The sequence below is a fragment of the Miniopterus schreibersii genome (genome assembly GCF_964146895.1).
Source record: "Miniopterus schreibersii genome assembly, chromosome: 4".
Lineage (NCBI taxonomy): Eukaryota > Metazoa > Chordata > Mammalia > Chiroptera > Miniopteridae > Miniopterus > Miniopterus schreibersii.
This window is the reverse complement of record NC_138105.1, coordinates 62,981,863-62,998,229: the sequence shown is the minus strand read 5'-3', so window position 1 is coordinate 62,998,229 and position 16,367 is coordinate 62,981,863. Positions and strand designations below refer to the sequence as shown.

Below are 16,367 nucleotides of genomic sequence, written 5' to 3'. Positions count from 1 at the left end.
ATAGCCTTGCAGTATCCAGCAAAGCTCGTCCTAAGGCATCTTGTAAGCTCCCCAATCGGTTCTTTGGCACACTTGGATGGATTATCACTGGTGAAAAACTGAAGAAAGTTCTAGAACCACGCTGCCGACTTCAGTTCTGGCTCTACCACTTACGCATTGGGTGGCCCATCATGCTAGGCCTCACCTCAGTTTCCTCACCTGTAACACCAGGGTACTAATAGTATTTAGTGAAGCTATTGGAAAGAAAAAATAGGACCAAAGCGCCCACACAGGTGTGGTTATCAAGAATCAATATTTTTATTAATAGCATTCCCCTAGGTCCTAGGCCAAAGCAAAGACCCCTAGACCTGTGCTTACCCAGCCCGCCCCGCCCCCGCCCTCACACCGCGCATCCCGGTCCGCGCACCTACTACGCCCCACCCGCGCCCCGCCCTCCAAGGCCCCACCCCCATCAGGCCCCGCCTTCCCAGGCTCCGCAGCCAATGAGTCCGCGGCTCCGTATCCGGGGATCCCGGTGCGGCCACCGCCTCCCGCGCACATACGGCCATGGCGGAGGTGAGTGAGCGGGCTGGGGGAGCCGGCCCCCCCACCCCCGCACCCCCCACCTCCCCGCCGCCGGGCCTCGGCCACGTCGGGTCCCGGGCACGGAGAGCCCCCCTTACCCCGGCTCCGAGGATGCGAGGCCTCACCCGCGGCGCCACGTCCGTTGGGACCCGAGGGGCGCGGGGCTCCTTCGGCAGCCGCCCCCGGCCCTGGCCCCCCCTTCCCCGGCTGCCACATCGCGGGCTGCAGTGCGCATGTGCGGGGGCAGTGGCGCCGGTGGGGGCTGCGGAGTGGGGGGGTCGGGGGGAGCGCTGGGGTTTCCCCGCCCGCCTCTGGCCGGGCGTTGCGCGTGCTGCCCCTCCCCAGCCTTGACCAACTTTGCCGAGCGCTCTCTGGTCGAGCGGTCGCGGCGCCGCGCTCACCCCGCCCAGACCCTGCCTGGGACCCAGCGCAGCATCCCGCTCTCGAGCCCTCAGGTGCGGGGCACCGTGGATTCTCCCTCCCGCCACATGCCGGGCTGGATTAGAACTCCGCACGGGAGGTGGGGTGCGTTGTGGGTTCCTCAGGGCAGGCAGAGACAGACCAGCCGTTACCGGGGACTCGAAGTTACTTCTAGGAGCCTGTCCTCCCTGTGCGTAAAGCAGGCCCAAGACCCCGTACCCCAAATCCTTGAGGCCTGATATATTTTGGAATTTAGAGTTTTTCTGATTTGAGGATCTATCTGTGGTGTTTGGAACGGTGGTGCCTGAGCAAACTCACCTAGGACCGTCTGGGATAAAGAAAGATACCTAATAACTTTTCGTCACGTCAAACCAGGGACAAAAAAACTTTCACTTTTGGGGTTCTTGACTGAAATATGGGTAAGACAGTGCGGACCTGCGCGCACCTTCTAGGGCTCTAGTGAGGATGAAATGAGGTAATGCCCCTGCTAGGGGCTCAGTAAATGTGATTCTTAGTGCATGATGATTCATTCTGGGGACGCAGAAGTTAAGGCTGCTGCCGAACAGGTCCAAAGAGTCTGCAAGTAGTCCTCATCAAATGGATAAGTGGTGCCACTGAGGCCACCAGGGCAGAAGGTACTCACCCAGTGAGGTGCAGCAGATGCCTGGTCATGGACCATGTTGAGTGTTTGTCTTAGCAGACGATGGGTAGGTGTTGTGGAGTGCAGGACTGGCCATTCTTCCCTGCAGTGACTTTCTCAGGGGCAGCAACAGGTTCTGCATTTGTGCCAAAGAGGATGTGGGCATTTGGGTGCAAGGCTAGACCTCAACAGCCAGTTCCAGCCTTGTTCTGGGTGCCTGGATCCAAAGGGTTCTTAGAGAGTTAATCCTCCTTTCTTATGGGGCGCTTAGGAAAAATGAAGCTTCATGGGTGCAGTGGCTGGCCTTACAGGTTGGAGGCAGAAGCCAGGTCTCCCAGTGGTTGAACAGAGGCAAGGTGGTTGTGTGTGTGTGTCTGTCTCCATCCATGTCCATGTGCTCTTGGCTCGGGGCATGGGTGGCTTTCTTCCTGGGCACTATGTGTCTTTTGGGCAGCACTCTTGGCCTGAAAGGTAGCTTCATGGATGGAAGGGCCAGATTCCCCAGCCAGCCTCCCTTGATTGCTGTTAGGTTTGACTGTTGACTTTGCCTTACTCAATGCTGAGGCCCTGGAACCCTCATAGTAGCCAGCTCCCCTGGATGTTCCTAATACCCCTGTTGACAGTTTGGAGTGGTGCCCTTTTGGGTGAATTTGAGTTCGTTTCCTTGGAGAAAGCCTATGTGTGAGGTCTCCTGTGTGCCTGGTTCTGTGGGAGGCCCTGAGGGTCTGGCTGTGAGTAGAAACCCAACAGTGACTGTACTAAAGGGCTTTGGAGGCTGCTGGTCAGTAAAGGAACAAGTGTGCAAATGTCAGACATGATGAGCCATGGCCAGTCTCTGCCCAGGAGATGTCTTGTGGCTCTGGAGCCTCTTATTCTGTGTGACCTTGGGCAGGTTACTGAATGTCTCAGAGCCACAGTTTCCTCATCTCTGAAATGGGAAGAGATAAGAGCAAGAGGTTGCTTGAGATCTGGGCTCAGGGCCTTGCACAAAGCTCAACCTCATAAAATCACTGATAACCAGCTGTCTAACTGATGAAAATGGTGATTTGTTACCTAGCAGTAAGCACTTGATCAGGATTAACTGCCTGCTTTTTGTCATCACCAAAGTAGCCATCAGCACTGTGAGAGGGTAGGAGGTTCTTGAAACTAGATGGGGTGCTCTGTATTGTTTTCCTCGCAGATACCTAAGTACATGGTCTTGTGCTGAAAACCCCCTATGACTTTTGTTGTCCTTTGGATGCAGTGCATCGCCTCTGTGTTCCCTGTCTGGTGGTGTGCATGCCAGCCCCTTGGGCTCCTTCTTTTTTCTTGTATGCTCTGCACCCTGGAGGGACTCTGCTGCCATGATGCTGTTCCAGTGCTCTACAGCCCCTGCCTAGAGATCCCCTCGGAGGCTTTTCCTAACCCCAGTTGTGCAGGCTCTCCACCCTGTTTTCTCATTCAGTACTGTGCACATCCACTTGTTTGTTATCTGTGTCACCAACTAGACTGGTAACTCATGTGGGTGGAGATGGGTGCAGAACCTGTTTCTGGGTTGACTGCCATGCACCCAGCACCTACTGCCTCGCCTGGCCCAGAGGAAGCTCTCAGTAAGCACTGGTCTAATAGAGCAATGCAGTGCTGCCCAGTGGAACTGACCACCTCCGCTGGTGTGGGTGTTCCATTTAACTATTGCTGTGAAATGAGTCACCTGGAAACTCAGTTTTTCGAAACAATGATCATTTTATTATTATCTTTAATCATTCTGAGGGTTGACTGGGCTCAGCTAGGCAGTTTTCACTTAGTCATGTGGTTGCAGTTGGGTGGTGGCTGGGGCTGGAGGAAAGCTTCCTTGTTCAGATGTGGCTGCTGGTGCAGGCCACCCACATGTGGCCTGTCTGTGTGGCTTGGGCTTCCTCACAGCATGGCAGCTGTGTTCCAACAGTGACTGTCTCAGAAGATACCAGGTGGAATCAGTTGCATTTTATGACCTAGCCTAGGAAGTCACATAGAATCCCTCCCACCAGAGTCACAGGCCCAGCCTGTGGACAGGGAGGGGGCACAGAATCCAACCTCTTGAAAGGAGGCAGGCATATCAGCGTCACATAGAGAAAAGTGTGTGGGGTGCACCATCTTGGAGAATTGGATCTGCCACATTATCACTGGGGGGTTAAACCTGGAGGGGGTGGTAAGTAGCAATTAGACGCAGCCCTGGAAGAAGGGCTGTTCTGTGCCTGAGGAGGCAAGGCCATCCCCCTCCGGACAGGGCGGTCTTCCTGCTGATGAGCGTGTACCTCCTCCATGCGTAAAAGACCTGGCCTGGACACCAGGTTATGCGGTCCCCTCTTGTTTGACACTAAGTCTCTGGAATGCTGTCTTCCTTCTCTTCCTCCCCTCACTGTTCTTACCCAGAATGCGCTTAGCCAGCTTCCCATCCTCTTCTTCTGTGACCTTTGTGAACCAGGGAAGTGCGGCCCGTAGGAATCCCACTATTGAGGGTGGGCTTGTACTGAAAGTCAGGGTAGGGAGAGGGAAGAACTCCATGAAGTCTGTATTCCTCGGTAAGTTTTGAGTAACTTGGAGTCACTTAGGAACAAACTTGGGGATCTGAGGCCAGCGAGGCCCCATAGGAACAGGCTGCTCAGAGCCTCCTGGGAGATGCTGCTCCTTTGTTGCTGCTCTTTCTGTTACCCCAGCTGCTCTCTCTGCTCCTCTGCCTGAGCTCCCGTGTCAGATGGCAAGTCAGATATGGGCCAGGTACTCCTCAGACCCTGCCTGGGGGCTGTGCTTTGTGTGGAGGCAGCACTGGAGCAGAGCTGTTCTCTCTTGTCTTTGGGAAAAGAGCCATCTGCACTCTGGCCTCTTCTGGTTTTCCCCCTCAGTCAGGGCTCTTGGTGACAGGACACAAAGCCAACCCTGGCCGAGGTGGGAAGGAGCCCAAAGAGGCTGGTGTACCTGAGCAGTCAGGAGGGTCCTGGGGAGGTCCAAGGTGGTTTTAGAGGACGCTTAGTGTGCTGGCACCATGGCTGTGCACTGAATGTGGCCCTACTGAGTGGCCTGTGGGCTGATGGCAACTTGCACTTTTCTGGAAGGAGGTGAGACTGCCTTTGCTAGGCCACAGGCTTGACCCAGAGCACCAGGTGAGATGCCCTGCACCTGCGGATCTGTAAAGGGTTTTTGAGTCACAGAGTCTGAGTGTGAGTTTCTAGTTGTACCACTTGCTGTGAGCTTGGGTAAGTGACTTGACTTCTCTGAGCTTTGATTTCCTTTCTCTTACGAAGAAGAGAATGATTACAGAACCTCTTAAGGTTTTCTTGAGGACCCAGTGAGGAAATCAGCATGGAAATTCTTGCTAAACTTTTTTTTCTAAATTTTTAAACTTTATTTTTAGTAAATATTCTGATCTTTTTCTTTCTTTTCTTTTTGCAAACTGTTTTACTGATGTATGATTCACTTGTTTTAATGTGTACAATCCAATGGTTTTTAGTATATTCGTAGAGGTGTGCAACTATCATTAGTTGATTTTAGAACATTTTCATTATCCCAAAAGAAACCTTGTACTCCTTGGTCATCACTCTCCCTCCTCTTCCCCCAGTCCCTGGCACCAATGAACCCATTCCCTGTCTCTGTGGATGATTGCCTGTTCTGGACATTTCGCATAAATGTAATCACATATTTTGTGGCCTTTTGTGCCTGGTTTCTCTCACTGACCATGTGTTCAAGGTCCATCCACGTTGTAGCAAGTGTCAGTGCCTCATTCCTTTTCATGGCCGAGTAATATTTTATTGTTTTGTTTGGTTTTTCTGTTCATCAGCTGATGGACATTAGGGTTTTTTCCACCTTTGGCTGTTGTGAAGAATAGTGCTATGAAAGTTTATATGGAAGTTTCAAGTGTAGAAAAAAAAGTGAACATCAGGGCAAATCAGTTTTCTTTTCTCTTGGATATCACAGGGGAGGAGGAGCCTAACTTTGTTCCTTTACTCTCCTAGGTTCTTCACAGCGCCCCTGTGATTCAGGCTCATGAAAGGCAGGCTCACTAACAAGAGTGAAACAGGTAGTGACCATCACACTGGAGAACTAGGTGATGAGTAAATGGGGTGGTGAGGATTTGGTCTTCAGTAGCATCTGAACAAAAGAACAATAAATTTTAGAGGAGTGATGACAAAGAAAAAGGACTGAGTTTCTAAGGGCATCATGTTGTGGCAAGGTAAATGGGAACTAGTGGAAGGTCAGGTGGGTTAGTAAGGTCTGTGCGTGCACTCTCTCGGTGCCATTTTGTCTCTAGTGATAAGAGGGCTCTCTTTCTGGTTTTGAGGGGCTCCCTCACAGGAGTTTATGCTCTGCTTTCAGGCGGATCAATATGGGGCAGAGCTCATCCTGTGTTTGGTTTTCTCAGTTGCCTTCAGCTTGACATAATCCGTATGCCAGAGTGGTGTATTTTGAGGTGGCATATTCTGAACACCTTCGGTGTATGCCTAGGAGTGAAATTTCTGGTTAACACTGCTAACTTTTGGAGAAACTGCTATTTCCCAAAGTGGCCGCTCCATTTTACATTCCCTGCTGGGTGGTCCTTGTACTTCCTGACATTTATGATGTCTTTTTGGTCATACTCATTCTGTAGTTATGAAGTGCTATCTTACTTTGTTTTTTATTTGATTTCCCCTGATGTTGACCTTTTTCCCCCACATGCTTATTGGATCACTGTTTGTGCACCTCTGGAGAAATGTCTGTTCAGACCCTTTACCCATTTTAAAATTAGGTTCTCTTGTTATTAATGCGTTGTAAGAATTCTTTATATATTCTATCTAGATGCAAGTCTTTTTTCAGCTATATGATTTGCAAATGTCTTTTCCCATTCTGTGAGTTGTCTTTTCACTTTCTTGATAATGTCCTTTGAAGTACAAAAGTCTTTTATTTTGATGAAGTTCAGTTTATCTATTTTTTCTTTTGTTGCTTGTGCTTTTGGTGTCTTATCTCAGAAACTCTTGACTAGTACAGCATAACAAAGATTTATTCCCATGTTTCCTTCTAAGAGTTTTATAGCCTTAGCTCTCATATTAAGGTCTTTGACCTATTTTGAGTTAATTTTTATATATGGTGTAAGATAGGTGTTCAATTCTGTTCTTTTGTATGTGGATATCCAGTTTTCCTAGCATTGTTGTTGAAAAGACTGTTCATTCCCCATTGAATTGTTTTGTCACCTTTGTCAAAATGCAGTTGATTTTAAATGTGTGGGTTTATTTTTGGGTTCTCATTTCAATTCCTTTGATTAAATGCCCAGCCTTATGCCACACTGTTTTGATTACTGTAGCTTTGTAGTAATTTTGAAATTAGGAAGTGATCTCTTTCAAGTTTGTTTTGGCTATTCTGCGCCCCTTGAGTTTGCATATTATTTTTGAAATCTGTTTGTCAGTATCTGCATAGAAGCCAGCTGAGATTCTGATGGGCACTGCATTGGATCCGTAGATCAGCTGGGGAGTATTGACATCTTAACAGCATTAAGTCTTCTGAGCCATGAATATAGGATGTCTTTCTACTTATTTAGATTTTTAATTTCTTTCAATACATTTTGCACTTCTTAGAGCATAAGTTTTGAATTTCTTTTGCTAAATTTATTCTTAAATATTTCATTCTTGTAGGTGCTATTATAAATGAAATTGTTTTTTAAATTTCCTTTTTGGGTTGTTAATCGCTAATATATGGGAATAAAATTGATTTTTATATGTTGATCTTGTAATCTACCTTGCTGAACTCATTTATTAGTTCAGATATGTTTTTAGTGGATTCTTTAGTATTTTCTGTGCAAGACTGTTTTATCTGCAAAAAGAAATAGCTTCACTTCTCCCTTTCCATTTTAGATTCCTTTTATTCCATTTTCTTGCCCTGACTAGAACCTCTAGTGCTACTTTGAACAGATGTGGTAAAGGTGGGCATCCTGTTGTGTGCCTAGGGTTGGGGGCATCCAGCTTCTTACCACTAAGGGGTGTTACTGGATTTCATCAGGGGGTTCTTTATGAGTAAGTTCCATCCTATTCCTAGTTTGTTGACCTTTTTAAATTTTTTTTTTAATACCACAAAATATACCCATTTAAAGTGTTTAATTCAGTGGGTTTATAATATGTTCACAAAGTTTTGAAGCTGTCACCTCTATCTAGTTCCAGGACATTTTTATCACCTCAAAAGGAAGCCTCAACCCCATCAGTAGTCATCCTACCCCCTCCCCAGCCCCTAGCAACCATGAATCTACTTTTTGTCTCTGTGGATTTACCTCTTCTGGACATTTCACATAAATGGAATCTTACACTTGGTGGCCTTTTGGATCTGACTTCTCTGATTGAGCATCATGTTTTCAAGGTTTATCCATGTGTCAGTGTTTCACTTCTTTTCATGGCTAAGTAATGTTCCATTGTGCGTATAGACAGCATCTTGTTTATCCATTCATTTGCTGTAGGACTTTTGAGTTGCTTTACCTTTTGGCTGTTGTGAATCATGTTATTGTATGAACATGCATGTTTAGTATGGATATATCTTTTCAGTTCTCTTGGGTATGTACCTAGGAGTGGAATTAAATGCTAGGTCATTTGATAACTCTGTTTACTTTTGGAGGAATTGCCAGATTTCCCCAAAGTGGCTATTTTGCCCTTTGAAGGCTGGGACCCATGCGAAATGGGCCATTGTGTCAGGCACGGCTGTTAGTGAATGCCTGTTGGGTGTGCAGTAGGGCTGTGTGTCGGCCTGGGTTTCCTGGTCCCTGTGTCCTGGATGGGTGATAACCACTGTTAGCTACTGGCTATGTCAGGCCCCTCACAGTCCCCATGGGTGGTGTTTTCCCACTTGGAGATGAGGACTTTGAGGTTCCAAGGTTCTGGAGCTGCTGTGTAATTAAGCCTGCTTTGGTGCATCCTCTGTGTGTTTGACTTAGGAGCAGGGGAGTAACTTCTAGCAGCTGCACTCCTGGTCCCATTCTCGGTGCTCTCTCCTCAGCCCTTGGAGGCAGCTCTCATGCATTATCCCCTGGAGTCCAGATGAGGCCACTTCCTGAGGCCAGCCAGCGAGCCAGGCTCTATCATGTGCTTGTTTTTGGTGGGTTCTAGGCTGGCTGAACTAACCCTGCCTCTCTTCATTTGCAGGCCTCCTCGCTGGAGAGGCAGAGCCCTCAAGTGGTCTCCTGCCTTACTCACACCCTGTGCACCAGGGAGCCCGGATTACCAACAACAGCAGGTGCCTCCTTTGCCCCTGCCTTCCTCCTGCCCAGGGCCATCAGGGCCACTGCAGTTGTAAGAGACAGAACCTTGCTCAGTCTGATGAGACAGAGATGGTGTGCTGGCCCCCAAAGTCCAGGGACACAGGAATAGACAGAGTGGCCAGGACTCTGTTTCCCATTCTTTATTGGGGCCGGACCACCCAGGGGAGGACCGGAGTGCCTCATGGGGGGAGGGGTGTCCTGCTGGTGCCTGTGTCACGGCTGAAGGAAAAGTGGGGGCTGAGGGAGGGGGAATGGGTGCTGGGTGGGCACCATCGCTGGGTGCCCTGCTCCTTTCCTGAGCTGGCTGCTTGCCCATTCCCGCCTGGCCCCTGCACTCCTCCTACTGCTGCTGTGTGCTTTGGACCCATGTGGAGGACCAGCCTTGGCCTTCACGGCTCCCTGGCTTGGGTCGATTGAGACCTAGTTAATTTTTTTGTTTGTTTGTAAAATTCAACTTACTGAACACCAATCATGGAGAGAGAGCAGTGGACACATCCTGGCTCTTTTGGGGAAACTAAAAATCTGATAACATCTACCACCTATTGGGCCATGTATGGGACGCTGCTGTGGCCTGGCCAAGGGAGAAGGGACTGGCATTTCTTGGGCCTACTGCGTGCTGTTCATTGGTATTCTCCCTGCACTGTGCCTGCAGTGACTCATGGGGTTGGGTGTACAGCATCACGCTTGTGTTTCTAGAGCTGAAGGTCTTCCCCAAGCCATGCAGGCACCAGGAACCAGGTGTGGAGCCAGCCATATTGGGTCCCTGTGCTCTGTTCATGCTGACTCACCTGGGGCTCATCTCTTCCTTGTCCACTTGTTGTCTCCCCAGACCTTGCAAGCATCTGTGGTCAGGGAGACCAAACAGTCCCCCAGGAAAACACATTCCTAAAATGCCCAGAATTTGTGTGCATTTTAGCCAGGTGTGCTCTTCTGTCAGGAGTCCTTCTGTTGGGAGTTCGCACATGGTAGACTGACATTGCTGACCACCTGTGTGTATAGACACAAAGCCACACAGCCCCCCACCCCCACAGCCTCATAGTGTACACACATATACATGCACACACATGGCCTCAAACATACTTATGCACGCAGCCACACACTAATTCAGGTGAACACATGTCATGTAGGCAGGCACACACACAGCTGTGCGCATGCATATACGTACGCACATACGTACATTATACAAACCTACACAGCTGCACGCACACACATGCATATATACATATGCACACAGTCTTGTGTGCACATGGCCACAACACATGCACGCATGCACACATGCAGGCATACGTGGCCACACACATATGCGTGTGCATACACACATGTGTACAGCCTCACACAGCTGCACACACACACACATGCACATACACGGCCTTTCATGTATGCACCTACACACATACACATTGGCCACACGCTGTGGGCTTTGTCCATGGTGGCAGTTGGGCCACTATTGCTTTCTCTACCTCAGGCATCTTCAGTTTCAGTGCGATGATGGAGATGGGTCGGGTGAGGAGCTCACGCAGGTGGTGTCCCCTCTATAGGTGTGTCCATGGGCTCTGCAGACCAGTTCAACCTCGCAGAGATCCTGTCACAGAACTACGGCATCCGGGAGGAGTGCGAAGGAGCTGCAAGACACCCAGAGCAGCCTGAGGAGGAGCTGGACAAGGACTTTATCTCCCAGGTACTTGACTGAGCTGAAGCCTCCACCCCATGTGGGTGGAGCCCTGCTGGGCTTACACATCTGTTTGCAAAGCTCTAGGCCCTGTACTGAGGTCACAGGGAATAGGCCAGCCTGGTCTTGCCTTCAATCTAGGGCTGTAGAGCGATGGGGTGGCTGGACACTAAACCTACCATTCTCAAACTTTTTGGCCTCAGAACTCCATCTTCTTAAAAGTTATTGAGGATCTCAAGCAGCTTTGTTGATGCAGTTAAGCCCATTGTTAATAGAAATAACAGACTTTTATGAAAATAAAAAATAACTTGTTTTCTAAAACAAAAATAAAATTAAGGAAGAGTGGATTTACATTTTTATAAATCTCTGAATACAGAAACATGTAAGAGAATCCAGCTGCTGTCCTGGCAGATGTGTCTGTTGTGATGTGTTCTTCTAGTCGAAGTGTGAATCTGACCTCATGCAGATGTTCCTGAAAAAAAAGGTGGAGAATTTAACAACCTTTTTTTTTTTTAATCCTCACCTGAGGATATATTTTTTCCATTGCTTTTCAGAGAGAGTGGAAGGGGGGAAGAGAGAGAGAAACATCAATGTGAGAGAGACACATTGATTGGTTGCCTCCTGCACTTGCCCTGAAGGGGTTGAGCCTGCAACAGAGGTATGTACCCTTGGCAGGAATTGAACCTGGGACCCTTTAGTCTGCAGGCCAATGCTCTAACCATTGAGCCAAACCAGCTAGGGCCTAACAGCTTTTTCAGATAGTTGTGGTTATTTTTTGATGCTGTACCAACATTCAGCAGCTAGTCATTTTGTAAAGGATGATTGCAAAGTGCATTTTGTAGCCACACCTAGGGAGCTTCCAGTACTTGGTTATGTTATAATCCAATGGTCTTGAACTTGGTATGGATCTTAACCCAGGTGCAATCTTGTCACCTGTGCATTGGTGACATGTTTGCAAAACCCTGGCTTTCTGACATGTAGATCTTCCACATGTCGATAGTTCACAATATAAAAATCTAAAAACATACATTTGTTTATACCATAGACTGGGGGGCTTAAACACCAGACATTTATTTTCTCATAGTTCTGGAGGCCAGAAGTTCCAGATCAATGTCTTATAGAACTGTTTGTGCTGTAAGGACTGTTTGTACAGGAGGTCCCTTTCTGGTATGCAGATGCTGCATTCTTACCAGGTCCTCACATGGAAGGAAGAGAGTTCCCCTGTCAGGTCAGGTCCCACCCTCATGCCCCCATTTAACTTTAAATATTCCCATAAAGGCCCATCTCCAAAGTCAGATTGGGGATTAGGGACTCAACATATGAATTTGAGGTGAGGGGACACAAACATTTAGTCCATAACAGACAGTATTAACACTGACCTTATGAGACATCTTTAAGTATTGGGAATTTTTTTAAACCTAACCATCAGGTGTTTAGCTTGATGTCTTGGATCACTTGGTGCCAATTTGGTCTTATAACCAAAACAAATGTCTTCTCTTTAAAAAAAGAAAAAGCAATTTTAAAAAGTTCAACATGAATTTAAAACTTCTCAAAAGTCTCACACCTAAATCAGCTATTTATTAGCTAAATACCTAGATCTAGATTTTCTTAAGAACTGACTAAGGTAAAAGTAGAAACCCTTCCATTTCATATTACCTATTACCAGAGGCTGTGGGAATCTGTCAGGTTCACATTGTCAGATACACGTTTTCCAAAAGTAGAATTTTTTGCTTGTTTTTTTAAAAAATATATCTTTATTGATTTCAGAGAGAGGAAAGGAGAGGGGGAGAGAGATAGAAACATCAATGATGAGAGAGTCATTGATCGGCTGCCTCCTGCACTCCCCCTACTGGGGTTCGAGCCCACAACCCAGGCATGTGCCCTGACCGGGAATCGAACCCCGATCACCTGGATCCTAGGTCGACACTCACTGCTGAGCCACGCCCGGCCGGCCCAGAATTTTTTGCTTAAAAGCTCGTTTTCCTCTCACAGCGACCACAGTCAGTCATTTCTTTGGAAGCAGCCTTCCACTTAGTGGGAGATGATGTCTGCCTGGTACTGGCTGACAGACTGGTTGTCTGCCAGCCATTTTGTTGTTGTTGTTAGACCTCATCTGAGGATATTTTGTCCATTGATTTTTTTTTTTAGAGAGAGTGCAGGGAGCTGGTGGGGGGCGGGAGAGAAACATCGATGTGAGAAAGGCACATTGATTGGTTGCCTCCTGCATGCACCCCAGCCAGGGCTAGAGATCGAACTTGCAACCCAGGTATGTGCCCTTGACTTGGAATCAAACCCGTAACCCTAAAAAAACCAAAACAAAAAAACTGTGACCCTTCAGTGCTTGGGCTAATGCTCTAATCACTGAGCACACCAGCCAGGACAATATGGGATCTTCTTAATTGAAACTAGCATCTTTTTAAAACCAAGTGAGTGGTGGTAAGGAACACGTATTGGCAACTCACTCACTTTCTACTCCTACGTCCACCACAGGACGCTGTCCACAGACTGTTGAGTGCTCCATCAGCACAAGTGCCAGCATAGTGGGAGATGGAAGTAATGGCATCAGTGTTGTGAAGGTCTCAGGGAACCTGGGCATCTTTGGGACACTGTATGAACCCCTCCAACAAACACATAATTAGAAACTGTGATGGGCATAATGAATATTTTCCATTCTGCGTCCTATAAGAACTTGATTTGCGGGGTGGAGGGGGAGGAATGCCCCCTGAGAGGAAGGCTGGGAAGAGCAGTGGTCTTTCAGAGCAGTGGAAGTCCCAGCATGAGGTCAGGGCAGGAGTCAAGGGAAGAGGTGGCACATGCTGACTCCTGAAAGAATGAGAAGGAATGCTCAGGAGGTTGGAGGCTGACAGCGACCTCTGGGTTCATGGTGGAGTATGGTCAGAAAGAGTGGAGGTTTACAGGAGGATGAGAAACTGATTTGAAAGCAGTACTGGAGAGGAAGGTAGTGATAGTTTTTGTCTTTTTCTTCCCAGTAATTAAATGTCTTATTTCCGTTTCTTATCATATTGGATGGCTCAAAGTATCAAAATAGTGTGAGTAGCTCTGGTGTTCCCATCCTGCCTTCCTGTTCTTAGTGTGATAGGATTGTTCTGGCCATGCATTGTTGCCCAGGGAGGGCTGACAGCACCTCCATTACACTGATGGGGTATCTATCTCTTTACTTAGTGTACTGAGAGCTTTGTAAAATCAGGTGGACATTGGGTTTTACCAGATGCATTTTCCACATTTATACAGACAGTCATATGTCTTTGCCCTCCTGATTTATTGATGTCATGAGTTCTGATAGATTTCCAGATAGCGTGCCATCCTCATTTTCCTGGAATCAAGCCTGAACCGGTTTGAGCAGGAACACTTTTCTGTGGCTCTACTCTTTTTTTGTGTGTGTGGTTTTTTTTTTTTTTTTTTAATATGTCTTTATTGATTTCAGAGAGAGGAGACGGGGAGAGAGAGAGAGAGATAGAAACGTCAATGATGAGAGAGTCATTGATCAGCTGCAGCCCGCAATTGGGCATGTGCCCTGACCGGGAATCGAACCCCGATCGCCTGGATCCTAGGTCGATGCTCAACCGCTGAGCCACGCCCGGCCAGGCTGTGGCTCCACTCTTTAAGACTGGTGACCTTGGGCACACACCTGACCTCTCTGGGCTCTGGTGTCTCATCTGTGCTCTCCTGGGGGTTGTAAGAGTGTCATTGGGTGAAGGACTGGGCCTGGGGTGAGTTGCTGTGAATGTAACAAACTGGCCCTGGTTGTGGTGGCTGATGGGGCTCAGACAGGAGGAAGGGGAGCAGAACCTCTAGAGTAACCCCTCATGACAGAGTCCTATCCCTCCTCAGAGCAGTGACATGCCCCTTGATGAGCTGCTTGCCCTCTATGGCTATGAGACATCAGACCCCATCTCAGAGCGGGAGAGTGAGGGCAGCGATGCCACAGCCAACCTCCCAGACATGACCCTGGACAAGGTGAGTGGGTTCTCTCCCTGGAACTCATGGGAGGATTTAGGGAGGGCAGGCATGAAGGCCTTGGAAAAGCAGAAGAGCTCTCAGTAAGTGTGAGCCCTGGACCACTCCTTAGAGCGACTCTCCTGCTCCCTAGAGCCCTAGCTGGTGCGCCCAGGGTTAGAGTGGCCATAGAGAGGGGGCTGAGATGGAAGACCCTGACCACTGACCGAAGGAGGAGCAGAGTGGAGACTGGGCTGGAGAGACGCAGCTGGGAAGAAGGAGAATGAGTGAGGTCCTGACTCCAGGTCCTGACCAGGTCAGGGGTAGTGCCAGGAGGAGGGCTTTATTACCAAAGTTGAAAACCAAATGCACAAGGAGAGAGAGCAGTGGCTGGGGGCTTTAACCATACCAGGCCAGGCATAGGTGATGTCCCTTTCCAGACTGCAGGGGGTGTGGGCTCAGGGACCACATGCATCCATGCTGGCACCCTGGCTGCCCTGCCTGGTCTCCTGGTCTCATCCGCAAAGTGGGAAGAACAGCCCCCACATGAGCCTTCACCGTTCCCAGAGGGAGGTCCATTAAGTTAGTGTCACTGTTATTATTAGTGCTATCTTAAGATTGTTAAAACAAACTGCAAAAATGTTCTTTACTTTTTGTTAAAAGGAACAAATAGCGAAGGATTTGCTTTCAGGGGAAGAAGAGGAAGAGACACAGTCCTCGGCTGATGACCTCACCCCATCTGTGACCTCCCACGAGGCCTCTGACCTTTTCCCTAGCCAGAGTGGACGTAGGTGTCCTGCCTGCTCCTCTGCTTGGGCTGGGTCGAGCAAGGCTCTAGTGATGCAGACTGAGGGTCCTAGGCTACTGGGGGCAGAGAACTCAGAGACAGATGTCTGGTGCTTCTGGGGTGCCCTGTTCTCTGAGTCCCTTTTGGGTTTCCATCTCCCTGGCTGGTGAGCTGAGACTGATTGGCTTTGGTTTACAGCAGGAAGGAATGTGTTGGTTCCTGTAGCTAAAAGCCCATCAGATGTAGGGGAAGTGTCCCAGCAGCATGAGGTGCTGGGGGCTCACAGCCAGCAGTTAGCAAATCCCCACTCCTTTGCCTGTTGTGCACCTGTCATCTGGCCAGAGCCTGGGACACGCCTTTTCTCAGGAGTGGTATGGTGGGGGGTCAGGTGGATGGAGAGTGGGGTGAAGGCTGCAGCAGTGAAGTTTTCGGGATCCGCTAGCCTGGGGGGCCACCCAGTGCCACAGATGTGCCTCACCTGCTCCCACTTTTCCCGAAGCCCGCTTCCTGACTGGCACAGACAAAGAGCTGGGCTCTTCCACCTCATCTGACACCGAGGAGGACCCTCTTCCTGCCAACAAATGTAAGAAGGTATGTCACCCTGACCCTGCAGTATCTTCAACGTGGGCTTCTGCCTAGTCCTGGGGCAGAGAGAAATGCATGGCTTCTGAGAAGTGGGCTGTGCTGGGACTTTACTGTGGTGTTGAGACCTTGAGCCCCTGTTGCTATGGCATTGGCTGGCCCAGGGATGTGGCCCCAAGGTCCTGTCCTGGGTGCTCTGAGCTGGGCATCAGGATATCTGGGTCCTAGGGCCACATGACTGGCTATATTGAACAGATGGACAAGTCGATGAAGACATAGTCGCTCACATACCCACATGCACCCAGGTCTCTGCCTCCCGTTCTTAGACCATAGTACTTGGCATCAGTGGGAAGATTGCACAGACTAACACAGCCCTGGGCTCTGGATAGTGGCTGGGCCTCCCATCTGCCCTGACTTCCCTGAGCCTTTGCCTTTGCAGGAGATCATGGTTGGGCCTCAGTTCCAAGCTGACCTCAGCAACCTGCACTTGAACCGCCATGGTGAGAAGAGTAAGTGGACCCTG

The 16,367-nt window shown here is 49.0% G+C and overlaps 1 protein-coding gene across 3 annotated transcripts in view; it reads left to right on the top strand.

Annotated features, from left to right (window-relative positions):
- The first annotated feature begins 453 nt into the window (after positions 1 to 453).
- The window catches only part of MIER2 (MIER family member 2), a 28,185-nt gene continuing 12,271 nt past the window's right edge, over positions 454 to 16,367 (top strand). Inside the window, exons 1-7 of one of the 3 annotated variants that reach the window (XM_081136589.1) lie at positions 454 to 555; positions 8,734 to 8,824; positions 10,388 to 10,527; positions 14,371 to 14,496; positions 15,139 to 15,262; positions 15,762 to 15,853; positions 16,284 to 16,353. In XM_081136589.1, coding sequence (XP_080992715.1) covers positions 547 to 555; positions 8,734 to 8,824; positions 10,388 to 10,527; positions 14,371 to 14,496; positions 15,139 to 15,262; positions 15,762 to 15,853; positions 16,284 to 16,353 — 652 coding nt within the window. In that variant the 5' untranslated portion in view covers positions 454 to 546. Of the gene's footprint in view, positions 556 to 962; positions 1,020 to 8,733; positions 8,825 to 10,387; positions 10,528 to 14,370; positions 14,497 to 15,138; positions 15,263 to 15,761; positions 15,854 to 16,283; positions 16,354 to 16,367 lie in introns of those variants that run through there. The other 2 variants (XM_081136588.1, XM_081136590.1) reach the window with 2 other exon arrangements.